General features: G+C 46.0%; 5 protein-coding genes and 1 long non-coding RNA gene across 8 annotated transcripts; 4 read left to right on the forward strand and 2 right to left on the reverse strand.

The window, feature by feature from the left end:
* Window positions 1-6,913: 6,913 nt before the first annotated feature.
* Window positions 6,914-9,749, forward strand: LOC136200196 (uncharacterized). The gene is made up of 2 exons (XM_065990544.1): window positions 6,914-8,381; window positions 8,440-9,749. The coding sequence occupies exons 1-2, from the start codon at window positions 8,114-8,116 to the stop codon at window positions 9,618-9,620; spliced, it is 1,449 nt and encodes a 482-aa protein (XP_065846616.1). The 5' UTR covers window positions 6,914-8,113; the 3' UTR covers window positions 9,621-9,749.
* A 118-nt stretch (window positions 9,750-9,867) lies between these two features.
* On the forward strand, window positions 9,868-11,625 carry LOC136200197 (uncharacterized). Its single transcript, XM_065990545.1, has 2 exons — window positions 9,868-10,290; window positions 10,346-11,625. Exons 1-2 carry the CDS (start codon window positions 10,032-10,034, stop codon window positions 11,518-11,520), a joined length of 1,434 nt encoding a protein of 477 aa, XP_065846617.1. The 5' UTR covers window positions 9,868-10,031; the 3' UTR covers window positions 11,521-11,625.
* A 101-nt stretch (window positions 11,626-11,726) lies between these two features.
* On the forward strand, window positions 11,727-15,370 carry LOC136199983 (uncharacterized). Its single transcript, XM_065990303.1, has 4 exons — window positions 11,727-11,947; window positions 12,001-12,531; window positions 12,581-15,175; window positions 15,256-15,370. The coding sequence occupies exons 2-4, from the start codon at window positions 12,195-12,197 to the stop codon at window positions 15,327-15,329; spliced, it is 3,006 nt and encodes a 1,001-aa protein (XP_065846375.1). The 5' UTR covers window positions 11,727-11,947; window positions 12,001-12,194; the 3' UTR covers window positions 15,330-15,370.
* Window positions 15,371-15,685: 315 nt separating this feature from the next.
* On the reverse strand, window positions 15,686-20,987 carry LOC136200209 (C-1-tetrahydrofolate synthase, cytoplasmic-like). Of its 2 annotated transcripts, none has more exons than XM_065990561.1 (30): window positions 20,496-20,987; window positions 20,238-20,321; window positions 20,035-20,182; window positions 19,855-19,968; window positions 19,723-19,799; window positions 19,420-19,663; window positions 19,312-19,365; window positions 19,206-19,263; window positions 18,977-19,069; window positions 18,787-18,925; window positions 18,655-18,733; window positions 18,503-18,597; window positions 18,263-18,446; window positions 18,142-18,199; window positions 18,033-18,082; window positions 17,898-17,975; window positions 17,734-17,836; window positions 17,526-17,682; window positions 17,345-17,474; window positions 17,176-17,287; window positions 17,048-17,116; window positions 16,923-16,993; window positions 16,826-16,867; window positions 16,668-16,768; window positions 16,514-16,608; window positions 16,382-16,464; window positions 16,220-16,327; window positions 16,087-16,168; window positions 15,955-16,025; window positions 15,686-15,907 (listed from the first exon to the last, which is right to left on the reverse strand). In XM_065990561.1, exons 1-30 carry the CDS (start codon window positions 20,978-20,980, stop codon window positions 15,818-15,820), a joined length of 3,354 nt encoding a protein of 1,117 aa, XP_065846633.1. In that variant the 5' UTR covers window positions 20,981-20,987; the 3' UTR covers window positions 15,686-15,817. The 2 variants fall into 2 exon arrangements, with proteins under 2 accessions (XP_065846633.1, XP_065846632.1); XM_065990560.1 differs by having other exon boundaries at window positions 20,238-20,324.
* Window positions 20,666-21,258, forward strand: LOC136200210 (uncharacterized). Its single transcript, XR_010673314.1, has 3 exons — window positions 20,666-20,805; window positions 20,950-21,047; window positions 21,107-21,258. It is a non-coding gene; the product is annotated as an uncharacterized lncRNA (long non-coding RNA).
* A 297-nt stretch (window positions 21,259-21,555) lies between these two features.
* LOC136184012 (collagen triple helix repeat-containing protein 1-like) lies at window positions 21,556-24,217 on the reverse strand. Of its 2 annotated transcripts, XM_065970831.1 has the most exons (5): window positions 22,795-23,060; window positions 22,632-22,737; window positions 22,422-22,581; window positions 22,056-22,364; window positions 21,556-22,004 (listed from the first exon to the last, which is right to left on the reverse strand). In XM_065970831.1, exons 3-5 carry the CDS (start codon window positions 22,512-22,514, stop codon window positions 21,645-21,647), a joined length of 762 nt encoding a protein of 253 aa, XP_065826903.1. In that variant the 5' UTR covers window positions 22,515-22,581; window positions 22,632-22,737; window positions 22,795-23,060; the 3' UTR covers window positions 21,556-21,644. The 2 variants fall into 2 exon arrangements, with proteins under 2 accessions (XP_065826903.1, XP_065826904.1); XM_065970832.1 differs by lacking the exons at window positions 22,422-22,581; window positions 22,632-22,737; window positions 22,795-23,060 and adding exons at window positions 23,845-23,995; window positions 24,052-24,217 and having other exon boundaries at window positions 22,056-22,345.
* Between the last annotated feature and the right edge of the window lie 986 nt (window positions 24,218-25,203).

Genomic DNA, 25,203 nt, shown 5'->3' on the forward strand with positions numbered 1-25,203 from the left:
CAGTTGGCCAGTCCCTTGTAATTTTATTACAGGAGAAAACAGTTGGCCAGTCCCTTGTAATTTTCCTGTAATTTATTACAGGAGAGAACAGTTGGCCAGTCCCTTGTAATTTCACTGTAATTTATTACACTAGAGAACAGTTGGCCAGTCCCTTGTAATTTCACTGTAATTTATTACAGGAAAGAACAGTTGGCCAGTCCCTTGTAATTTTCTTACAGGAAAGAACAGTTGGCCATTCCCTTGTAATTTCACTGTAATTTATTACACTAGAGAACAGTTGGCCAGTCCCTTGTAATTTTCCTGTAATTTATTACAGGAGAGAACAGTTGGCCAGTCCCTTGTAATTTTCCTGTAATTTATTACAGGAAAGAACAGTTGGCCAGTCCCTTGTAATTTTATTACAGGAGAAAACAGTTGGCCAGTCCCTTGTTCACTGTAATTTATTACACTAGAGAACAGTTGGCCAGTCCCTTGTAATTTTCCTGTAATTTATTACAGGAAAGAACAGTTGCCCATTCCCTTGTAATTTTTCTGTAATTTATTACAGGAGAGAACAGTTGGCCAGTCCCTTGTAATTTCCTGTAATTTATTACAGGAGAGAACAGTTGGCCAGTCCTTTGTAATTTTTCTGTAATTTATTACAGGAGAGAACAGTTGGCCAGTCCCTTGTAATTTCCTGTAATTTATTACACTAGAGAACAGTTGGCCAGTCCCTTGTAATTTCACTGTAATTTATTACAGGAAAGAACAGTTGGCCAGTCCCTTGTAATTTTCTTACAGGAAAGAACAGTTGGCCATTCCCTTGTAATTTCACTGTAATTTATTACACTAGAGAACAGTTGGCCAGTCCCTTGTAATTTTCCTGTAATTTATTACAGGAGAGAACAGTTGGCCAGTCCCTTGTAATTTTCCTGTAATTTATTACAGGAAAGAACAGTTGGCCAGTCCCTTGTAATTTTATTACAGGAGAAAACAGTTGGCCAGTCCCTTGTTCACTGTAATTTATTACACTAGAGAACAGTTGGCCAGTCCCTTGTAATTTTCCTGTAATTTATTACAGGAGAGAACAGTTGGCCAGTCCTTTGTAATTTTTCTGTAATTTATTACAGGAGAGAACAGTTGGCCAGTCCCTTGTAATTTCCTGTAATTTATTACAGGAGAGAACAGTTAGCCAGTCCCTTGTAATTTCACTGTAATTTATTACAGGAGAGAACAGTTGGCCAGTCCTTTGTAATTTTTCTGTATTTTATTACAGGAGAGAACAGTTGGCCTTGTAATTTCACTGTAATTTATTACAGTAGAGAACATTTGGCCATTCCCTTGTAATTTCACTGTAATTTATTACAGGAGAGAACAGTTGGCCAGTCCTTTGTAATTTTTCTGTATTTTATTACAGGAGAGAACAGTTGGCCTTGTAATTTCACTGTAATTTATTACAGGAGAGAACAGTTGGCCAGTCCTTTGTAATTTTTCTGTATTTTATTACAGGAGAGAACAGTTGGCCTTGTAATTTCACTGTAATTTATTACAGTAGAGAACAGTTGGCCAGTCCCTTGTAATTTTCCTGTAATTTATTACAGGAAAGAACAGTTGGCCAGTCCCTTGTAATTTCAATGTAATTTATTACACTAGAGAACAGTTGGCCAGTCCCTTGTAATTTTCCTGTAATTTATTACAGGAGAGAACAGTTGGCCAGTCCCTTGTAATTTTCCTGTAATTTATTACAGGAAAGAACAGTTGGCCAATCCCTTGTAATTTTATTACAGGAGAAAACAGTTGGCCAGTCCCTTGTAATTTTCCTGTAATTTATTACAGGAAAGAACAGTTGGCCAGTCCCTTGTAATTTTCTTACAGGAAAGAACAGTTGGCCAGTCCCTTGTAATTTCACTGTAATTTATTACACTAGAGAACAGTTGGCCAGTCCCTTGTAATTTTTCTGTAATTTATTACAGGAAAGAACATTTGCCCATTCCCTTGTAATTTTTCTGTAATTTATTACAGGAGAGAACAGTTGGCCAGTCCCTTGTAATTTCCTGTAATTTATTACAGGAGAGAACAGTTGGCCAGTCCTTTGTAATTTTTCTGTAATTTATTACAGGAGAGAACAGTTGGCCAGTCCCTTGTAATTTCCTGTAATTTATTACAGGAGAGAACAGTTGGCCAGTCCCTTGTAATTTCACTGTAATTTATTACAGGAGAGAACAGTTGGCCAGTCCTTTGTAATTTTTCTGTATTTTATTACAGGAGAGAACAGTTGGCCTTGTAATTTCACTGTAATTTATTACAGTAGAGAACATTTGGCCATTCCCTTGTAATTTCACTGTATTTTATTACAGGAGAGAACAGTTGGCCTTGTAATTTCACTGTAATTTATTACAGTAGAGAACAGTTGGCCAGTCCCTTGTAATTTTCCTGTAATTTATTACAGGAAAGAACAGTTAGCCAGTCCCTTGTAATTTCAATGTAATTTATTACACTAGAGAACAGTTGGCCAGTCCCTTGTAATTTTCCTGTAATTTATTACAGGAGAGAACAGTTGGCCAGTCCCTTGTAATTTTCCTGTAATTTATTACAGGAAAGAACAGTTGGCCAATCCCTTGTAATTTTATTACAGGAGAAAACAGTTGGCCAGTCCCTTGTAATTTTCCTGTAATTTATTACAGGAAAGAACAGTTGGCCAGTCCCTTGTAATTTTCTTACAGGAAAGAACAGTTGGCCAGTCCCTTGTAATTTCACTGTAATTTATTACACTAGAGAACAGTTGGCCAGTCCCTTGTAATTTTCCTGTAATTTATTACAGGAAAGAACAGTTGGCCAGTCCCTTGTAATTTCGCTGTAATTTATTACAGGAAAGAACTGTTGGCCAGTCCCTTGTAATTTCACTGTAATTTATTACAGGAGAGAACAGTTGGCCAGTCCCTTGTAATTTTCCTGTAATTTATTACAGGAGAGAACAGTTGGCCAGTCCCTTGTAATTATTGTGTATGATTGAGGAAGAGAAGAATACTTGATCATCGATGATAATATTCATCATCATCACCATCAAGTACCCTTCTCTTTTTTCCTTCACGTTGCACTCTGCTTTATATTTTACTGTTACACCTGCAATTTCATGCAAGACAAACCGAGACATTTTTCCAAACTAAAACTTGTTTCTGTTGGTCTTGTGCTGCTATCTCTTGTGCTCAGCGATTTTGATGTCTCTGTCTTTCCTTATGTGACTACGGGGAGAGCCTGGCACGCGAGGCTAGCGCGTAGACTTGAACAGGTATATTGTGAGATTCTAAAACAGCACCACGTGCAACCAAAGAGAAACTAAAGAACAGCTAGCCACATCAATCTATAGTCTCTTGGAAGTCAACTTTTCTTTAGGCATCGCCACAATAGGCGTGATTGCAGGTCGGAACGCTGGGCAGATAATAGACTAAGAACGGGCCGCAATTGAGGACTTTCACCGATCTTGGACTATAGCAACAGTTGCTGCCCCTGTGCCAGCAAACTGCGTTCGACACTTCAACTCCTTTCTTGGTAGGAGGAGCATCACGCAGCCATCCGGTTGCATAGGTACCACAACGCTGTATTGGTGGACACGATTGAGGAAGTCGACCGCCGATGGACGGAGCGATGCGATTCCACGCATTAATTTTAACTCCTATGTCACGGTTGTCGCAGTGTTGAGGAGACTGGACTTCATTCGATACTTTTCTCCATAGCTGGTCAACCACACGATGGGTTTTGCATGCCACGTGTTTGACAGGTGACTCAAGAACGACCGTGTCGCCCCCTTTATCGCCGTCGTAAGGCACTAGTCCTTGCGTCGTGAAAAGCGTTATCCGAGCAGGAATCTCTTCTTTCAGATCTTCGACGTGTTTGCTCAAGTCAAAGGTTATTTCATTGAGTGATGCTGGCCTTGCTAGAACGGTGAATGTTTGGCCATTTTCGAGCGCAAACTTAGCCGAATGCTCGTGATCGGGATTGAGACTTTTTCCGCGAATGAGTATGGTTGCCTCGAGTGTATCATATATAAAACTCGTCCATAAGTCCGTAAATGTCACCATGTCGTCGCCCTCTTTCCCAATGTATGTCAGTTCGATTTTCGATCGATACAGAACGGAAACGACGGCCGTTCGTTCTTTGATCTTCCAAGAAGCGACACTCTTCAACGGACAGTCGATGACGAAACACGGGTCCCCCTTCGCGATTGGTCGGAGTCGAGCGTAATCGGAGACGAACGTCTGCGATGGATTCGTCTTGCTCTTGAAGCGACACACAAACTGGGGACTCATCAGGGAATGATAATAGTTACTGAGAGCGTACACGACAACAGAGACTGTTTGACCGGGATACGGTATTGACGGCACTTGCGACATGTTCAAGTTGAGCCAGCCCGGCTCGGTAGTGAAGCCTTTTAGATCCAGTGACTCGGAGTTGCTCTCCTTCGGCGGCGGTTTCGGTTGCACCTGTACCGGGGCCATGGCTGATATCGGAGCAGCGAATAAGAAGACGAGCGCGGCTGGCAGCATCGTGCTTACAAGTGCGTTGGTGACTGTGGTAAGTGCTGCTCGCAGCCTTCTTTATGTAGGGTCTGCCTTATGGAGGAAGTGAAGTCATAACGACAAAGTGCATGTTTACTCTTACTCATGCAGAAATTCCCTTTGGTTATTGCAATAAACTCAAAGGGGGGTCGGCTGTTTTTCTTAACCGATTTTCGTGGAAGCTACGAGGCGACGTGACCCGCCACGCTGGCATAGTCTTTTCAGGGATTAGCCGTTTTTCTTCGTTACCTAAAACGATCCCACCACTGTGCGACGTGCCCAGTGGGAAATACCTATGATCTTTTAACAGCACTGGTCAAAGGTGAACCGCTCAAACTCTTCGAGGCTTGCAAGACTATTATGTCAATAATTTGGCGCTATTTTTCTACGCCATAGACAGCGGATATGATTGCGCTTTGTTTGCACGTGTCTATAGATAGAATCCTGATTGCAAACAAAGGCGGACCACAAGCCATGCCCCCCAAACTTTCTCGCGCACAGTGGCCCACACAACCCTAATTTCCGTGAGCCGGCCTTGCAAACGAATAAAGATTTTGATTTGTGGTGAGGGCTTCATCCCTAAAGGACTGACTAACCGGGAAAAGAAAACGATAATAATTATTACAGTCATAGGTCGTTCAAGCTGGAACCACCGCAGGGAGCAAATCAAAGGACGAATAAACACAGCTGGAAGTAATCTGGCAAGGTCTCCAACGTCGACACAGGATGTCCAAAGAGGAACTGATGTCAGCTTCCAGGAGACAAGACTAATATATAAAAGACACCACAGACAAGGCAACAGCTCATTTCTCCTTCCACACAGTCAGGCAGCAGAACGATCTGAACTCGGCTATGCTGAAGCTGATACTTCTGCTCGTCTTCCCATTTATCCATACGGTATCAGCCATGTCAAAGAAACCGGAAGAGGACAACGGAATTCCTTCCCTAGAAGCGGAAAGTCTTTCCGAACCGAGCTGGCTCAACTTGAATACGACCCGAGTTCCAGCGATACCCCATCCCGGTCAAACGGTCACCGTCGTCACGTACGGCCTCGACAACTACTTTCATTCTCTAATGACTCCCCAATTCACCTGCCGCTATACGAGTAAGGGCGATCGTGGGCTGATTGTCAACACCGACTACGCTCGTCTTCGAAAGCTCGAAGACGACGATCCTTGTCTCGTTATCGACTGCCCGCTCGAGAGCGTGGCGTCGTGGAAGTTCGATGAACGAAGCGCCCTCGTTTCCGTTCACTTCCGAAAGAAAACAGGATTAAAATTTGTCGGAATAGAAGGCGCGAACGAAATCTCGTTCATTAGCGAGTGGACGAGTTTCGAATACGACACGTTCAAAGCGATACTCGTCATATACGGCATCAGTCTGGATCCCGAATACGACCACACGGTAATACTCACACTAGACAACGGGAAAAAATTCACCGCTTGCGCGCGACCCAAGACCCTGACTAAAATCGTCTACAACCTAAAGGACGACGTTCAAACTCTAGAAGAAGAACAAATGGGAAAAATAACAATCGAAACGGTTCAAGGCGCCATAGTCTACGGCGGCGACAAAGGCGGCGACTCGGTCGTCATCGAACCTCTTCTCCACGCGGCATGCGACCCGGACAATCATAAGGTCGTCGATCAACCGTGGAGAAAGGTATCAAACACGGCCACTCATCCGCGCTACTGCGATCAGAAAAGCGTAGGAATACGAACGTACGGGTGGAATCGCATCGATCCGAAAATCGGCGGCAATTTGCCCCGATCGTGTCCGTCTTATAACCGTTGCGGTACTTATTCGCCCGGTTGGCTGCGCGACGCGCTTCCCACCGAGAAAGGAATCGAGACCGCCAATACGGTCTGTTTTCGTTGGGGCTGCTACTGTTGCAACTATAAGACGTCGATCAAGGTCATCAATTGCGGCGAATTTTACGTCTACTATCTGCCACCGCCTCCCAGATGCGATATGGCTTATTGCAGCAGCCATTGAGAAGGAGGTTCGCCGCTCAAGAAACTGAACGACTAACTGTGCTTTAGCTAGCTAGCTTGCTTGTTTGCTTGCTAATAGAACAGTTACAATTAGAAATTGAATTAGTCCTTGTGATGATGCTCTTTTTGACTATCACGATGCTGTGACAGTCCACGGAATTTACATGAGGAGTAAGCTATTGCATCTTGTGGTTATCTTATCAATATACCTGGTTCAAAATGAAAGAGAAGTCCTCCTCCGTCTATTTTCGGCTACAGTAGGGAACTCCTAACTCACAGAATATAGGTACAGTACTGCGAGTTGATATCTTCGTGCCTTTGATTTCAGTCCGTTGACGAACTGAGACACTGGTCACAGGATATGGACCAGGACTGAGTTTTGTCTTATCAGGTCTCACAACCGGTTCCAACTGGACACGCTACCCGGAAGTAAGAAAGAAAGCGCCTTCAGGGAATCTTCTCGACGTGATTCTTCGCTTCGGAAAACGCTTGATGCAGAGAGGAACGAGAAAGGACCGATCGACTCGAATGTGAGGCTCGCGGTGCGCCTCGTGATTCGCATTCCTTCGATGCAGCAGGACAAACCGTTCTTTCATGTCGCCAACGCAATTAAAAGCATCGAAACAGTTCCTCTTTCCTTTTTTCGGTACGCGGTAAGCTCGGGTTGAAGATTGAGGCGACGCGGACGGCCAATGTCGGCCATGTTGACTTTGTATCCGGGGATAGCATTCTTTCGACCACGAGTTTGCTATATCTTCCATACACAGATACAGTACTGCAGACAAGCGAGCGAGCTCGACATGCATTAGATGCCATAAATCGTAGTGTTCAAATCCTTTCTACCACTCCCTTTGCACGTGCCTAAAATGCGAATGGGCGGGTCTCCGCACTTTCGATTCGTATATGGCGAGACAGGCGTAAAATATTTGATTGAATGTTCTGTAACAAGGAATGTTCAAGGAATTATTAACCCCAGCAGCTTCCAAATTTTGGCGTGTTTTGCCAACTACACACGGCACTACTACTGTACGCTTTCATCGAACAACAAATTGCTTTCCCTCCAACCTTCTAATTCGTGACACGTGTTTGAATTCATACCGATTTGAACTTTGAACTCCAAGCCCAACCCACCTTGTTTTCCTAAGGAACCCATTAGCACAGCCAAAGGAAACTCGACTGCCCGACTCGTCCTTTCTACTTTTTGTACCGCAGCTAAGTGGTCTGTTGTCTAGCGTATGGGTTGCCCAATCGAAATGCGGACAACTGACGTCAATTCCCAAGAAAGGCATGTGTGGGACGCCCACCACGTGCAACTACTACTCTCGTTTGCCATACGGAAAGCTGGAAAAGAATGCCTGAATTGACTTGTTTTGCTGAATTATCTTGTCTATGCTCTCCTCCTAGAAGATTTCGCTGCTCGCAGACGCAAATCACATAGCTCAATTACAATATCAAAAGAAAACCGCGTGCCGGCATCGCCCAGCGCGAGCACGGGGGAGGGCTTGCACCTATCATATTTGAAGGTCGCACGAGCTGAAACACAGCCATACACACCCCAGCCGCCCAACCAGTCGTATCCTCGCAATGCTCCTCAATCTCGTCGTCATCGTCGTCGTTGCTGGCGTCGGATACGCTGCCCAGACACCGCCAGACGTTCAACCGTCAATCTACGCCGATGATAGCGGAAAAGTGCACCTTGCCGCACCCAACGGAATTTGCTTCGACACGGCCGCGGGATCGAACAAGAGCGGCGGCGCGTCGATGATACAAGGTCTCAAGGGCGAAAAAGGCGAAACAGGACTAAAAGGAGAGCGAGGAGGCGATGGAAGCAAAGGCGACGCGGGAGCTCCCGGTACAGAAAAATCAGAAAAATGCTTCTGCGTAAAAAGAAATCGAGTATTGTGGTATAGGACGCGATGGTCGTGACGGCCAAAACGGCCGCGACGGGCTTCCCGGTGCAAATAGCTCGTGCGTGTGCTCTTGTCCCAGTTTATCCGGTGGCGGATCCTCGTCGCAGAGCAAAGTGTACGAATACGAACTATACAAGGCGCCGGGGCCGAACTGGTCCAACATCAACTTACGATCGGTTTCCGCTTACAAGGGCGGACGAATTAGCATCGTGACGTTCGGCCTGGACAAGTATTACCACGAGCTCCTGTCGTCTCAATTCGTCTGCGTTTACGAGAACAAGAACGGCGATAAGTTCTTTTCGCCGTACGCGTGGCTCGGCTACCCTAAACCCCAATCGCGTTACCTCAGTATTCAATGCGACGTGCCGACCGTGAGTGCCGTGGCGTTGAACGATCGGGCATTCACAGTGTCCGTCTACTTTCGCAACGACTCCCAATCGGTTCTGTTCTACAGTGGCAAGCTGGGCGACGATCAGCTCGTTTTTGAAGAGAACTGGAAGTCGTACGAATTTTTCACGGTCAATTCGACGGTCGTGATTTCAGCCTACGGTCTCAATCCGGCATTCGACGTCAAGGCGACGTTCACGTGGTCGAACGGCACGACGCTGGCCGTTACTACGCAACCGACGGCATCAAATCAGATCGTCGTCAATTTGCAAAAGTATACGACTACGTTCCGAGGACAGCACACCGTTACAATGAGTCTGACGACTTCGAGCGGAACGATAGCGTTCGCTGGCTCGACTGGGGGTGACTCTATCGTCTTGATAGGCGACGCGCTTAAGCCCCATTCGGCGTGTAGTCAATATAATCTTCTCGATCAGCAATGGAGAAAAACGTCCAATATAGTCTCTAGCACCTATTGTGATGGACCGAGCGGCAGTTCAAGATCGGGCTTCAAAGTTGGATGGAATCGTTTTGATGCGGCAATTGGCGGTTCTATGCCTCATGCGTGCGTCGAAAGACAGTACGTTTGTGGCGCCTTTCGCGGAGGTTGGTTTGATGGAGCCGTGCCGACAGTGGTGGGGGTCGAGATTGATGCCAAAGTGTGTTTCTACAGCCGATACGGTGGATGCTGTGCTACTCAAGTCGACGTGAAAATCGTCAACTGTGGAGCTTTCAACATCTACTATTTGCCGCAGGTTCCCTTTTGTAATTTGGCATATTGTAGCAAGGTCTAAAAGGCAATTGAATGGCAAAGGATTTAGAGAAGGCCTGTTGCATGGCCTGCTGTTAGCACGAGAGTCATTGATTGGCAAAATTTCACGTTTGCAAGAAATAAATGAGTGAATGTTGCTGGCTTTATTATACTAGCGAGTGAAGATCCCAGCAACGTTTTCTCAAAAAGTGTATAGAATGGTGAGTCTCTTTGTTTCTAATCAGAAGCGCGAATTTAGACGCTGCTCTTCGGTATATAGGCCGGAAGAGTGGTGAAAGAGTGGGATACCGACCAAGCTAATGGGCGCTCGTGATTGGCTCGCGATCACGCGCCATTATGAAAAGCGCGTGCCGGGGGAGGACTAGCTTGCACCTATATCATATAGGGCCGAAACACACACCCCCTGCAGGTCAACCCCTCGTCTCCTTGCAATATGCTCCTCCATCTCGTCGTCGTCGTTGTTGCTGGCGTCGGATACGCTGCCCAGACACCGCCAGACGTTCAACCGGCAATCTACGCCGATAATAGCGGAAAAGTGCACCTCGCCGCACCGAACGGAATCTGCTTCGACACGGGATCGAACAAGAGTGGCGGCGCGTCGATGATACAGGGTCTCAAGGGCGACAAAGGCGAAACAGGCAAGCAAGGACTAAAAGGAGACAGAGGAGGCGATGGAAGCAAAGGCGACGCAGGTACAGAAAAATCAGAAAACGCTTCTGTGTAAAAATTGTGTATTGCGCGGTATAGGACGCGATGGTCGTGACGGCCAAAACGGCCGCGATGGGCTTCCCGGTTCAAAGAGCACGTGCGTATGCTCCTGTCCCTCCTCCGGTGGCGGCGGATCTTCGTCGCAGGCGTACGAATACGCACTTTACAAGGCGCCGGGGCCAAACTGGTCAAACATCAACTTACGATCGGTTCCCGCTTACGAGAGCGGACGAATCAGCATCGTTGTGTTCGGTCTGGACAAGTATTACCACGAGCTCATGTCGCCTCAATTCGTCTGCGTTTACGAGAACAAGAACGGCGATAAGTTGTTTTCACCGTACGCGTGGCTCGGCTACGCGAAACCCCAATCAAAGCAGCTAACTATTCAATGCGACGTGCCGACCGTGAGTGCCCTGCCGTTGAACGATCGGACATTCACAGTGGCCGTCTACTTTCGCAACGACTCCGAATCGGTTCTATTTTACAGCGGCAAGCTAGGCGACGATCAGCTCGTTTTTGAAGAGAACTGGAAATCGTACGAATTTTTCACGCCCAATTCAACGGTTGTGATTTCAGCCTACGGTCTCAATCCGTTATTCGAGGTCACGGCGACGTTCACGTGGCCGAACAGCACGACGCTGGCCGTCAGCACGCTACCAACGGCATCAAATCAGATCGTCGTCAATTTGCAAAAGTATTCGAATATGTTCCGAGGACAAAACACCGTTACAATGAGTCTGACGACTTCGAGCGGAACGATACCGTTCGCTGGTTCAACTGGGGGTGATTCTGTCGTCTTGATAGGCGACGCGCTTAAGCCCCATTCGGCGTGTAGTCAATATAATCTTCTCGATCAGCAATGGAGAAAAGCGTCCAATACAGGCTTTGGCAGTTATTGTGATGGATCGGGCGGCAGTTCAAAATCGGGCTTCAAAGTTGGATGGAATCGTTTTGATGATGCAATTGGCGGCTCTATGCCAACTGCGTGCATCAAAAATTCGCACGCTTGCGGCAGCTCTGACGGAGGTTGGTTCAATGGAGTCGTGCCAACAGTGGTGGGGGTCGAGATTGATGCCGAAGTGTGTTTCTACAACCAATTCGGTGGATGCTGTGCTCATCACGTTAAAGCCAAAATCGTCAACTGCGGAGCTTTCCACGTCTACTATTTGCCGTTCGTCCCCGCTTGTGATTTGGCATATTGTAGTAAAGATTAGAGGCAATTTAATTTACTAGTGTGAGATTTGCTTGTATCGACTGAGGTTTTAGGCTTTTTTGTTTTGGTTGCTCGCTTGCGCCAAATAATAAATGAATGTTGCTGAGGTGGCACAATTTATGATACGGGACAGTTTTGCATACCAGTTTTGCATAACAGTTTGCATACCAAGGGCGTCTAGAGGAAAATCATGAAATCTGCCTTGGTTATCGACGGTAATGATGCGACTGCGGTCGGCTGCGATTCCACGTTTCTCCCTCGCTTGCTCCCGTCGTTGAAAACAAAGATCTCTGGCGAGAGAGGTTACATTATCGAGTTGCTGAGCAGGGCTCTGTATAGCGTTGAGGTATTCGAGACGAAATCGACGACGACTCGGGACGGTCTGCTTGATCATATTCGCAGCTTCCTGCGTCTGAGAGTCGAAGAAGGTACTGTAACAGTAATTAATTAGACACATCCTTGTCGTAAAGCAATTTTTCAGATATAATTATTTGGTATTTCGGTGCTGGACAACTGTTAACGGGCGATTGGTGTTTACCAGATGGAAATACGATTTCTTTCAAAGACATATTTGACCTTTACAGGAGTTTCTCCCCAGGAGCTTACTTTGGTTTAGTAACGGATTGTGCATCATCTGGCCAATGGCTTCGAGACTGTGGCGCGACATTGGATGAGATGGGAATTGCCGCGTGTGGACACCACGCAAGAAACGAGGGTGTTATGATTGCAATGTATTGCTCGTGTTTAGCAGATGAAATTCCGCGAGAAAATTATTTTCCTGAACATTGTGTACAAAGCAACGGGCGACGCCTAATCATCTGTTGGAATTCAGATGGCAATCAAACATCTGTAATGTATCACTTTTGGAGAATACGATGTAGGAACAGGCAAAATCATGAATGTGACATCACAGGAAGGTGGATGCAGTCGTCATTGATCATTGATGATGATCTGTACTTGTATAAGACCAGCTATGATAGGTATGAACGACAGCGGAAACTGAAGACATACGGTAAGAACTCTGATCGAAAACGTTTTTGATTATGGTCATTTTTTTGCAGCGCGCATTCTTAACCAAGATCCGGAAGCTGGTCAAATCTATCAAGAGGCCTTGCGCGAGGGATCGGCCATCATTCCAGTGCTGACTATCAATTTGATGGGCCCGGATGGCGTCGGCAAAACGTGTCTGAGGAGGCATTTGCTTGGACTACCATTTGAACATCAGCCAAGCACAAGAGGTATAGAAACTCAAGTTGCTATGACATCAGCTAAATGTTGGAAAGAAATGAGCAAAAAAGCTCGCGAAGACACTGTGAGTGTCACAATCGCTAACAACATATTTACTCTTCGTAAGAAGAAAGACACGTTAGACATGATTCGACCCGTTGAAGAAGAACAAGCGATTATTCATACAGATATTTCGCCCTGTATACGTGTTATGCATAAGACCGACGATGGTCAAATAACAATGCAAATAGAGAAAGTAGACACTGTTGGTGATCAATTGAAAGTCAGTGAAATCACTGACTTGACTCGTGATAAGGTTCAACGCATTAAAAGAACGGTGACGACACCTGGAAATTATGAACGCTTTCCCGTGTCGCAGAAAACTGAAGAACTGGTTGTAAACTTTCGCGATCAAGCCGGTCAGGGGCGATTTCTCATGACTCACAGCAGCCTCACAGCGTCTCGGTCTCGCTTCAAGTCGACTATTAACATCCTCGTCTTCAACGTGTGCAAGCCTCTCGATGAAGAGACTGTGTCCGTCTTTCGATTGGATCCAGAGAGCCGAGGTGAAAGACAGGAAACCCACAGCGTCACGGTAACTACTTTGAAAAATTTCGAGCACTGGATAACGGCGGAAATGTTAGCGGAAGGAGGACACGATGAAGTTGCCGCTTCTTCAACGACTGATCATTTGGGCCGGGTTTTAGATGAACAGTTACGGTACCCTATATTTGTGTTTCTCGCCACCCACGGTAGAGACAAGAATGCTACGACGAAGCTCTTGAAGCGTCAAAATGAGCTTTTGACAAAATTAGTTCATCACTGCAACATTAGCTCGCACGTTCTAGTTTTGGGAAAACTTGAGCCTCAGGAGAACATTCTAAGGAGATTGCTCAGAACTTTACGTAAGGCGTTTTCGTCACAACCTGCTGAGAATGTCCTGGAAGAAAAACGAGTGTTTTGTCTTGTTGAGAACACTCTTTCGGGTCCTTCTAGTCAAGACCCCACCATCCAAGACATCCGCGAGCAAGGAAAACGGATGGCTGCTTCGTATTGGTCAAAACAGCCAGCGCTTCCATTACCGTGGCTCAATCTGATGCAAATTCTGGCTGAATTTAGACAAAGGACTGGTCGGGCAATCGCTACTCTTCCTGAGGTCTATCAACTAGCAACGGAAAACTGCCACATTCCCAAAAATGCTGTTTCGACAGCCCTAGCCTATCTCAATAGTTTCAATGCCGTTCTACATTTTTCAGACGCTCCGCAGCTTAGATACAAGGTTTTCACTGATCCCCAGTGGCTATTTGACGCAATGGCTATATTCATCACTCCTCCTAGTCCTCTAACATTCGCCAATCGGCACCTCCACCAGGCCTGGCTCGGCGTGTACGAAACGGGCATCATGGTGTGGAGTCTCGCCGATCACTTGCTCAGAGAAAAGGCAAATATTACCCAGGAGGAAATAGCCAGTATCTTGGAAGTACTTGAACTATTTGACGTCATCTGTTCAGATGAGTCATCTAATGTTAAACCTGGAATGAATTTTTTCATCCCTTGTCTTCTGACCGACTGCAAGCGACTAGACCCACTTACACCTGCTTCACCTTTCTGCTATTCCCCGCCATCTCTTTTGTACTACCCTGCCAATGTTGCTGTCGTTCCAGAACAGCTGTTTTTTCGTCTCGTCTCCCAATGCGTAAAGCGTTTCGGGAATGAACACAATCGACCGCTTTTGAAGCGAAATCGGTGTCTCTTCTATCTTCAAGATCTACTGAAATTGGAAATTCGCTATGTACAGGAAGGCTCGCTTATTGCTGTCACTTTATCGTGTGTGTCACGGGATGCTTCTTTTCAAAATACGGCCTTTATCAAGCACTGTCCTTTGATCCGTCAGTTCATAACAGATTCCCTTGATAAAGCTATAATGCGAGGAATGAAGGGACTGCATCTTGAGCTGCGCGTTTGTTATGCTGAAGGAGACCACGACGACGAGATCGTCTCAAAAGACAGCACAATGTGCCTGACAGGCTATCCCCCGAAGAATAGACAATGCTTGGTGACAGAATCAGGAACAGCCGTGGACGATTTGGAATTAGTTGGACTACAGTATTGGTTCGCTGACGTAACTGGTCACGAGTTCTTTCATGAGAGAGAGGGTAGAATCAGTGTCGGACGAGAGGTACCCTGGCCTAATCTAGACGATGACAAAACATTTCAAAAAGTGGCGATTTGCGTTGCTAGTGGAGGAGGATGGAAATGGAGAACAGTAGGATACTCTCTTCACCAGAACGTACTAGATTCTAAGTTTGATAAATTGGCTGATGACAAAGAAAGGATGCTGACCGTGTTGCACGAGTGGAGGGCGGACGAAGGTCGAAATGCAACGGCATCAAAACTGAAGGAGGCGTGCCATGAAGCCGACATTTCAGGTGCTGTAGAACAATCGCTGAGAAGAAAAGGACTCATCATAGACACTGTTCCATAATTGGAACTTTTTTTTACCCTGTAGTATGTATCACGAACTCCAGCAGCGATCTCTGCTTGCTCACAAGCCCCTTCGATAAGAAAACACATTTTTTATAGCCACGCGCCTGCGATTGCAACAGGGTACAGTGTCGGAAGGAGTACAGTAGACTCCGTACTGATTACGAATGATGAGCTCACGCTGGGTGTGGGATCTGTCGCGAAAGAAAGCTTCCTCTCGCTTACTACAGTAGGCGGGCGTGAAGACTCGTTCCGACCTGGTCGTTCCAACGCGATGTGAACGTGTGTCTTGCTGAGTGCGTAACAATCGTCCGTTGCTTCTGCTGCCACTGGCTGCAATCCTTGTCGCCAGGCCCTGCCTTGTCGCGAACAAAGTGCACATCCCGGATGAGCCTTTGTAGTGACGGCAGAGATATACTCTTTTATATCTCTGGTGACGACGTCGGCGAATTAGCTAATTGACAAAAGGCACCAATATACGGGTCTTCGACGCAGAAACTGACAGTACTGTGTAGTGATCCCTGACATTACAAAAATAAATGTCAGCAATAAAGTTCACACCAATTTACTCAGGAGAAATGAAAGAATCAAAACAAACCGCTGATCTCTTCTGTTTCTGGATCGATGTCGATATCAAAGAAACAGGGTCGAGTTGGAAGACCGGGCATTGTGCTCATCTGAGACAAAAAATAGAGGTTCATACTACCATTGCGACTCCTCTTACCGTTCCAAGGAGTGGATAGAGAAAACCAGCACCAACACTTGATCTCACATCTCGAATTGGAACAATAAAACCTTAGAACATCAACGTCAGATAAAACATAAGATACCTTCCTATCTGATCGTTTCACCATACCTGATGGTCGGCCTTTCAGCTCAGGATCATGAGACAAGGAAAGATGCGTTTTAGCCATGCACACGGGCAAGTTGCTGAATCCCTTCAGACCTCTTATTTTTCATTTGTCGACTACATAAATTACATACTTTACCTGTTTTGTGTACAAGTCAATCTTTTTCCTCGCTTCAGGTAATATCTCTATGCTGTCAGCGCCGTACACTTTCTTGGCAATGACCTCTATCTTTTCCTCAATGGAAAGCTAGAATAGAAGTCCTTAATTAATACAAAAGAAAAGAAAAACAGCGTATACAACCTCGAGATCATACAAAAACTTGAAATCAGTGGGCTGACTGCAGGCGTTCTCCACAGCCTTTGCAAGATTAGCTGCCCCTTCACCTGCAAAACGCAGTGAGTGAAGACTCTCAATAATTGACTATTTCTTTACCTCCTTCTGCCCAATGATTACAAACAACAGCGTCGAAGGCCCCCGCTTCTTTAGCCTTCGTCTGCACCGTTTCCAGTTCGGAGTCCGTGTCCGTTCTGCAAACACAACAAGATAAATATAGTATTATTTGATTGATTTAAAGCAAGTGACTGACGTGAATCGATTTATTGCCACGACAACAGGCAATCCAAACAACTGAGCGTTTTCAATGTGTTTGGCCAGATTGGAGCACCCAGCTGCAACCAATTCTACGTTCTACACTCACAAGATAAACGCACAATGTAAATACGGCAGTCATATACGTATAGTTACCTCGCTAGTGTATTCAGCTTGCAGAGGTTGACCAGCTGTCACCTTTGGATTCAATCAATCAAAAAAATACAAATAAATAAGCGACGCAATTAATTACCTTGGGTCCTCCGCCGTGCATCTTCAAAGCTCTCACCGTTGCAACCAAAACAACGCAGTTTGGAACGAGTCCTGATGAAACCAATACAGACTCAATAGCAGAAATCAATACAATTTTTATTTTACCACTCGAGCGACATTTGATGTTGAAGAACTTCTCCATTCCAATGTCCGCACCAAACCCTGCTTCAGTCACTAAAAAATACAAACAATAGTACAGTAGTAGCAATAGCAACTACATTCGGCGTACTTACCAACAAAGCCGTCTTCACCAACCAATTTCAGTCCAATCTTGTCAGCGAGTATCGACGAATTCCCATGTGCTATATTAGCAAAAGGGCCAGCATGAACAAAAACGGGAGTACCCTTGCAAGAACAAAGTTGATTTATAATTAAATATACTCTGCCCACTCGACCCCTCACCTCTAAAGTTTGCATGAGATTGGGACGAATGGCATCCTTCATGAGAACGGCGAGAGCTCCGGTCACGCCCAAGTCGTCAGCTGTGACGGGAACGCCTGCTTTGCTGCTCGCAACAACCATCTTCCCGAGTCTAAATTAAATTTAATATATATCTCCCCTCCTCTTCGCAAAACCATAATACCTTTCCCTCATGTCGGCCAGACTTGTGGTCAATGCAAGGACGGCCATGATTTCACTTGCGACAGCTATGTCAAATTGAGTTTCTCGCGTGAGATTTTTCTCCGTTGCCGATTGACCAATCGTGATTTTTCGAAGGTAGCGATCATTTGTGTCGAGTACTTGACGTTAAAATGAATATTTTTTGCAAAGATTGCGTGACTCTATTTCACCTCTTTGCCACGTGATTGTAGAAGAGTCAATATCGAGTCGAGCAAACGCTTTGATTTCGGCGGAAGTCAAAGAGGATGGATCCGTCTTGTCAATTCCGAGTTTCTATAGAGAGCACACACACTATGAATTTTCTTTTCTCTGCAGAATGACAGTGCAATCGTACCTCAAGTCTCCTCAGTTGAATTGCTGAGAATTGTCTTTTTTTCCCTTTCTGGGTCGGAACGAGGCGATTGAAAAGAGCCTAATTGAAAAGAAGAACGCATTCGTTAGAATGTACGTTCCGTCTTCGAATTCTCACTTTATCCGTTTGCGTAGACTCGTGAAACATGCGAGCATCAATAGCAGCCGCTTCAGAGAAACAAACAAAAAAACATAAGTGTACGACATGCAGACATGCAATACCGTACCTAAAAGATTATTCGCGGCTGTGATTGCGTGAATATCTCCCGTCAAGTGAAGATTGAACTAAAACCAGAACCTCGCTACTACGAAACACTTTCACTTTCCACACAACAAATGCCAACTAACTTCTTCCATGGGTATGACTTGCGAGTATCCGCCGCCGGCCGCGCCGCCTTTGATGCCAAACGTGGGCCCCTGCGACGGCTGTCGAACGCAGGCAAAAACGTTCTTACGCAGACGAGCTCCCAGCGCCTGGCACAGCCCAATGGTTGTCGTGCTCTTTCCTTCTCCCAAAGGAGTTGGGGTTATTCTATTAGTAGAACGCCTCTGTAGATACGCATTGCGAGAATCGTATTCGTTATTTACCCCGTGATGACGACGTATTTGCCATCTGGTGCGTCCTTGAGACGATTCAGTACGGAAAGAGACACTTTGGCTTTCTTTGAGCCATAGAAATCGATCTATTCACGTGCATGCAAAAATGAGCATCTAAATTTTTTTATTAGATAGACATTTACTTCCGAAGGCAAGAGTCTGAGCTCTCTAGCCAGTTCGTCTATTGGCTTTGGAGTCTGACTCCGAGCTATTACGATATCACTAAATAAAATTAAGATTACTATTGATTTCTTGAAGAGTTCTTACTACGTTACCTCGGAACGGGAGCTTGGATGCTGAGTGAGAGATTTCGCAGTAACCAAGGTGCTCCGGCTTTCCGTTGCAATTCCAATCTGCGTTTGCTGCATTCAAAAGTATTCTGCAGTAGCATAGCAACCGTCATGGGACCAACACCTAGAGAGACTGTAAGGAAAACGCCCACCCTAAAGTCCTCAGAAAATTTACCCCCGGGAACTGGAGTAATCCAAGAAGCAATAGGCTTGCAACTCTTGTAGTCCACATCGCCAACGAGACGATAGCCTTTAGCTACACTTGGGTCTAGATATTGAGGATAACTAATTAAAAATTGGCTTTCCGTGCCCTACGGCTCAACACTCAAAGCACCCACGCACAAAGACACTTGCCGCGCTTTTAATTGATTAATTATAATATAAGACTACCGCTTTGACCAGACCTGGAAGACTGTTCATTCCAACGTCAATAACAACTGCACCAGGTTTCAACCAATCGCCCTAGAAAGACTAAGTGACTGTACGGTGAGGGGCTTTCCGCTACCATACCTTAACCATGCACGGTTGCCTTGCCGCTACAACAAGAATGTCAGCCAAACGTACCTAATAACGCCACGTCAACACATGCCTCTTGAACGATGTGTACGACTTATATACCTTTTCCGGTAGATTTTCCGTTTTGGAGTGGCACACCATGACCGTGGCGTTGTGATTGATGAGAAGATCGCGCATTGGCGCGCCGACGATTTTGCTGCGACCTATCACCACGGCTACTTTGCCTTCGATTTTGACTCCAGTGGCTTTGATCAGTTCGATGCAGCCGCGGGCCGTGCACGGAACGTGAATGCCGTCGCTCTCCGTTTCGCCGCGCGCCAATTTGCCGGCGTTCAGCGACGTCAGTCTGCAAGAGAAAAACGGCTATGTATATATAAACCATGCCTACAGTTTGATCTAATTCACCCATCAACGTCTTTCAAAGGGTCAATGATGCTGGTGCAATAGTCGGCGTCAATTGTTTCAGTCGAATCCAAAGGAAGCTGCAATAATAACAGGTGACCCCGTACACAGATGGACTTCCCATGGTAGTCCTACCTGAACAAAAAAGCCGTCGACAGTCGGATCTCCATTTAGTCTCTGCAGTATATTGATCAATTCGGACTGACTAGTACCACTTCCCAATTTGATGTGTCGAGCATCGACTCCAACCTAGATTAGCCCCCCCAAAATACAACTTCTCTTGACTATAAATAATTCCGTTTTTTTCTCTCTCACTTCGCTCGCGAATTTCAATTTGTTTCGAATATAAACATTCGAGTCGCTGCGATTTCCCACCTGCACGACCACCAGCGAAGGCGCCGAAAAATTCGGATAGTCGGCGCGAATCGCGTCGATCTCCTCCTTCAGCTTCGATCGAATCGATCTGCAGTGAAACGAATGAATTCGGCTATTTGGAGCTCGTTGCGAGTCGGCGATACTTGGCAATGGTGGTTCCGCTGAGAATCTGGCCCCTTTCGTCCATGATCGACGCAGAAAAAGTCGGCAAAGCGTTGGGGATCTCTCTGCTGAGAACACGGGAGGTTCGATTTTACAAGTATTTCCCGGATAAAAAAATAAATATGCGCGGGGGCGACACCACGCGACGGGAGGGAACGTCCGGTGGACGATATTTAGCGAAAAGAAGTTCTGTGCGCGTAGGCGTGAATGCTTCTGCGATGCATTTTGCTATAACCTACAGGGAATCTTTCCTGAACAAAAACTCTCGCTCCTTTCGTGCGATCCACAGTCTGTTGAGTGTCTCGGGTAAGCGGAAGAAACTGCGAAGCCGCAGGGATGTCATCCACGCTCCAAGTCGATCTTGCACAGTGAAAAGATCGTCCGCCACGAGATCGGGCGGCGTGGCAGCGTGACTCACGTGGCTGCGATACATATCCCGTACTTTCTTCGCGTCATCACACGCCACGTCTTGACTTCCTTTAGCGAATCGCCTCACCATAAACGACCGATTTCTCCGAAAATGTCCGTCAAAGTTCACGTTAGCTACTGGTGAGCGAGATCGCAACCCGAAAGGCAAACGGGCTGTAGAATGCAGCGCGCTAGACTCCAAGTAGAGCTTCGACGCAACGTCGTCGCTGAAAATCGCACTCGTTCGTGTCATTCGACCGAAAGAACCCTTCGTTCTCCGTGTAGTGGCTCCTGAGGCTACGCCCCCCGTTATCATCAACTGGCGAACGAGATCAAAGAGTCCGTCCCAGATGCTGACGTGACGGGAAATGTCGGCAATACTGGTGTGTGCACGTGTATCTACGTAGTACCAATGCTGATTTATTGGCTCTCGTTAATTAAGGCGACTTTGAAGTTTCCATTGGCGGCGTGCTTGTTTTCTCAAAGAAGGCAAAGGGTTCCTTTCCTGAGTTCAAGTCCGTTGTTGCCGCAGTGGAGAAGGCAAGCAAAGGGGGTACAGTGTCTGAGTTCGACATCGTTGAAGCGAAAGGTTTTTGCGCTATTCTCTAATGCTTGACTGGGCGCTTTGTTTGGGACATTTCCTATGCACACACTTGCTTATGATGGTCTTAGACTAAATCACGTCAAAGACTTGATCTTTTATAGTTTGTGCATGACGGTGTGTGCCCGCTTCTGTTTAGCCAGCATCTGTGTCTGTCAGTTATTAGCTAATAAAGGTTGGCAACCTCACTACAGCATGTCTGTGGACTCTGTGCGTGTCTGTTGTTGGGAGCAGCGCTTGGTCTCCCTGCAGCGCAAAATAGAGCAGTTCGAAGTTTAGGAAAGAAAGGTCTGGTACAGGTATGTGAAAGAAAAAGAAAGAAAGCACGACTAAAGTGAAAATAATTTCAAACAGGCTGCAGCGGTTAGGTCTGGTGTTTCTATGACTGAGGTGGAGGCAATTCTTCAATGATGATTCTTGACATTGCATTCCATCCAGAGTTAGCATTGTGTTGATCGCGAGGATCTCGAACACATTTGCCAACATGAATGCCTACTGCTATCGTCCCAGCAGGAAGCCTCTCGCAGTGACCTTCAATCTGAGTCACTCTGTTGGGATTGTCTTTTGCTGGCGCTCCGTATATTATTCCTTCAATGGTTGCAGGATTTCCACATTCGTTTCCATTGAAAGTGAAGTACCAGCGGTTGCAGCATTCACCAGAACTGCAATACGTCCGAAGTGTTCCCTGATAGAGAACACGAATTGCCGTAGCATGAGACTTTTTCACAAAGTTACACGCCTACATGATAATCTGCATGATAGCACACAAAACATACAGTATTACATGTACCTTAACAAGACCCGCATCCAAGCCTGAATTTGCATACCACACGCAATGCTTCCAGTTGAGTTCACCAACAGGCCCAGGTGGACCCACTTCTCCTTTAGCACCGCTATCTCCTTTAATTCCTTTCTGACCCGTATTTCCATGAATACCGTCACGTCCATTGTTTCCAGCTAAACCGATGTCTCCTTTAGCGCCTCTATCTCCTTTTATTCCTCTCTCGCCCTTCACTCCATCCACGCCATCACGTCCATCTCTTCCAGGCAAACCGTGCTGTCCTGGTATGCCTGGTATTCCTGCACCCAACAGCGAAGACTAGATGCAGAAAAGATCACGTAACCTGTCTTAGAGGTTATAAGTAAGACTTTCTACCTTGCTATTATCAGAGTCTTGTGCTCTGGTGAGAGATAGAAGCACAAAAACATAAAACGCAATCAAAACGTAGATGCTGAACTTTGTCGTCATTTGATCGCAAAAAACGATGCTGTTTGAGTCCAATTTTTACTGTTTATATAGTGTTTGACTAATCGCTCTAAATAACGGGTCTTTCTGGCTCAATCAAAAAACGCGGAGTTACTCTACTTGACCACAAAGCAATTGCCTTGACGTCACTGCCGGAGATAATGGCATACACACAGATGAGATCGAAGGACCGCTAGGATCATCCAACGCCGTCAGACTGCAAATACTAGAGTATAGTGGTACAATCAGATGTCCGCGTCTACTAAATTATTTTTAGCATTGCCTCATTTTGAGACGTTTCCGGTGATCAAGAATGCCAAAACACGAAGTCCCCGCATCTTTTGCCACGTGGAAAGCCTCCAGGAGCGGGAACTGGCCCACGCAGTGTCGTGCTTTGCCGAAGCGATGACGAAAATGCCGTAGAAAATAGTAGCGCCAGCGGCCACCGTGTTTACTACTGTCTATGCGATGTTCAGCCTAGATCTACTGCGTGAACAGCTTGCCTTTCGTGACGCTCATTGCTGGCTCGCGTTGCAGCTCTGTTGTGAACGTGCTCCTCGATCGACGAAGTCACCGGTATCCCGGCTTTGGGCGGACCGCGTCGTCTACAGTAGATAATCATTGATTAGATTTCCTGCATGATAAATTTTCGACAGGTTGTTCACGAAAGCTACAACTATCTACCAAAATGAAATTGGTTGCTGTATATATTCCTAAAATTGGAGCCTGCTGTCATTTAGCAAATCAACTGGTAGGCAAAACAAAGTACAACACAGAAATCACATCAAAGCAGAGCAGGCGTCTCTAATGATTCTCTATGTCTGAGGTGGAGGCAGCTCTTCAATGACAATTCTTGACATTGCATTCCATCCACTGTAAGCATCATGATGATCCCGAGGAGATCGAATGCATTTGCCGACATAAAAGCCTACTGATATCGTCCCAGCAGGAAGCTTCTCGCAGTGACCTTCGATCTGAGTTACTCTGTGAGGATCATCGCTTGCTGGCCCTCCGTATTTTATTCCTTCAATGGTTGCAGGACTTCCACATTCGTTTCCATTGAAAGTGAAGTACCAGCGGTTGCAGCAAGAACCAGATTTGCATAACGTTCGAAGTGTTCCCTGATATAGAACACGGATTGCCGTAGCAGGAGACTTTTTTACAAAGCGACACTCCTACATGATACATAATCCATCTATCCAATGCCATAATATAATATAATAGATTCATACCTTGATAAGACCGACATCCGAACTTGACTCACCGAACCAGACGCAGTGCTTCCAGTTAAGCTCGTTGCCAGGTCCAGGTAATCCCACTTCTCCCTTTGCACCGCTATCTCCCTTCTCGCCTTTTTCGCCCGGCTTTCCATTGATCCCGTCAATACCATCACGCCCATCCCTTCCAGGTAATCCGTGCTGACCCGGTATGCCCGGTATTCCCGCACCAATACTGCTGCACTGACACTGCTGACACTGAGACTCCTAGTAGGACAAGACGAGTAAAGAAAAAGGTCAGTTCTTCATACTTGATAGCGCACCTTTTCATCGTCTGACTTCACCATAGCACTGATGAGGGTTGAAAGAAGGAGAACACATAAAGCAATCATGAGACTGCCACGTGAAATCATGCTTCAGCCTCTTCACCAATGCCTGAGGCTGTTACTGCGGCTAGGTCTGAACTCAGGCCTTTTATATACCTTCCCCACACCTACTAAAAGCATTGCTTTCCGGCTTCGATGAATATCAATGTGCGCCTAAGACACGGTTTTCCTGCATCTTTCCGGTTTTCCTTCATTCCAACTTGATGCATTTACCGTACGGTATAACTGTTATATTGTCCAAGAGAAATAAACCTATTTGAGTTTACTTTAATTAATCAAGAGGTATACTTTTATTTATGGTAGACAGGTAATCATGTACGGAACCCGGTAGATCGGCCAATACGCGTCGAGGGTTGTTCCGTCGTAAAATAAATTAATATCACTATCACTATCACTGGTGAGAAGGCGGACCGCACTAACTACAGTAAATTTTCGACAGGTTGTTCACGAAAGCGTTGTGCCATCTACCCACTGCAAAGGTCAACATGAAATCGGCTGCTGTGTATTCCTAAAATTGGAGCCTTCACTCTGCTGTCATTTAGCAAGGCAAAACAAAGTACAACACAGTAATCACATCAAAGCAGATCAGGCATCTCTAATGACTCTCTATGTCTGAGGTGGAGGCAGCTCTTCAATGACAATTCTTGACATAGCATTCCATCCGCTGTAAGCATCATGTTGACCGACCGAGTTTGCCGACAAGAAACGTACAGTGATTGCTTCGGCTTGAAGGCTCTCACAGCGACCTTCAATCTGAGTTACTCTGTGCGGATTGAGCCGTCTAGACATCTAATGCCATAATAGATTCATACACTTGCTCATGATAGCCTTAGACTAAATCACATTCAAGGCTTGATCTTTTATGGTTTTGTGCGTGATGGTGTGTGCCCGCTTCTGTTTAGCCAGCATCTGCGTCTGTCTTTTTAATTATTAGCTAATAAAGGTTGGCAACGGCACCCATGGGCTCTGTGCGTGTGCATCTGTTGCTTGGCGCAGCGCTTGGTCTTCCTGCAGAGCGAAATAAGTCTGAGCGGTTCAAAATTCAGGAAAAAAGGTCTGGTGCAGGTACGTGAAAGAAAAAGAAAGAAA

The sequence above is a fragment of the Oscarella lobularis genome, chromosome 2, assembly GCF_947507565.1.
Source record: "Oscarella lobularis chromosome 2, ooOscLobu1.1, whole genome shotgun sequence".
Lineage (NCBI taxonomy): Eukaryota > Metazoa > Porifera > Homoscleromorpha > Homosclerophorida > Oscarellidae > Oscarella > Oscarella lobularis.

What these genes read in the sequence shown, in the direction of transcription:
- LOC136200196 (XM_065990544.1), top strand. Translation starts at nt 8,114, where the DNA reads ATGCTCCTCAATCTCGTCGTCATCGTCGTCGTTGCTGGCGTCGGATAC. An exon ending in AGGCGACGCGGGAGCTCCCG is followed by an intron (nt 8,382 to 8,439) that starts GTACAGAAAAAT and finishes ATTGTGGTATAG; the next exon opens with GACGCGATGGTCGTGACGGC.
- LOC136184012 (XM_065970832.1), bottom strand. Translation starts at nt 24,141, where the DNA reads ATGATTTCACGTGGCAGTCTCATGATTGCTTTATGTGTTCTCCTTCTT. An exon ending in TGAAGTCAGACGATGAAAAG is followed by an intron (nt 23,996 to 24,051) that starts GTGCGCTATCAA and finishes TTGTCCTACTAG; the next exon opens with GAGTCTCAGTGTCAGCAGTG. An exon ending in AGGCGAGAAGGGAGATAGCG is followed by an intron (nt 22,346 to 23,844) that starts GTGCAAAGGGAG and finishes TGTTGGGTGCAG; the next exon opens with GAATACCAGGCATACCAGGA.
- LOC136200209 (XM_065990560.1), bottom strand. Translation starts at nt 20,980, where the DNA reads ATGATAACGGGGGGCGTAGCCTCAGGAGCCACTACACGGAGAACGAAG. An exon ending in TACAATCACGTGGCAAAGAG is followed by an intron (nt 17,683 to 17,733) that starts GTGAAATAGAGT and finishes TTTAACGTCAAG; the next exon opens with TACTCGACACAAATGATCGC. An exon ending in TGCACGGCGGAGGACCCAAG is followed by an intron (nt 16,868 to 16,922) that starts GTAATTAATTGC and finishes TTGAATCCAAAG; the next exon opens with GTGACAGCTGGTCAACCTCT.
- LOC136199983 (XM_065990303.1), top strand. Translation starts at nt 12,195, where the DNA reads ATGGGAATTGCCGCGTGTGGACACCACGCAAGAAACGAGGGTGTTATG. An exon ending in GCGGAAACTGAAGACATACG is followed by an intron (nt 12,532 to 12,580) that starts GTAAGAACTCTG and finishes ATTTTTTTGCAG; the next exon opens with CGCGCATTCTTAACCAAGAT. An exon ending in CCATGAAGCCGACATTTCAG is followed by an intron (nt 15,176 to 15,255) that starts GTGCTGTAGAAC and finishes TTTACCCTGTAG; the next exon opens with TATGTATCACGAACTCCAGC.
- LOC136200197 (XM_065990545.1), top strand. Translation starts at nt 10,032, where the DNA reads ATGCTCCTCCATCTCGTCGTCGTCGTTGTTGCTGGCGTCGGATACGCT. An exon ending in TGGAAGCAAAGGCGACGCAG is followed by an intron (nt 10,291 to 10,345) that starts GTACAGAAAAAT and finishes TGCGCGGTATAG; the next exon opens with GACGCGATGGTCGTGACGGC.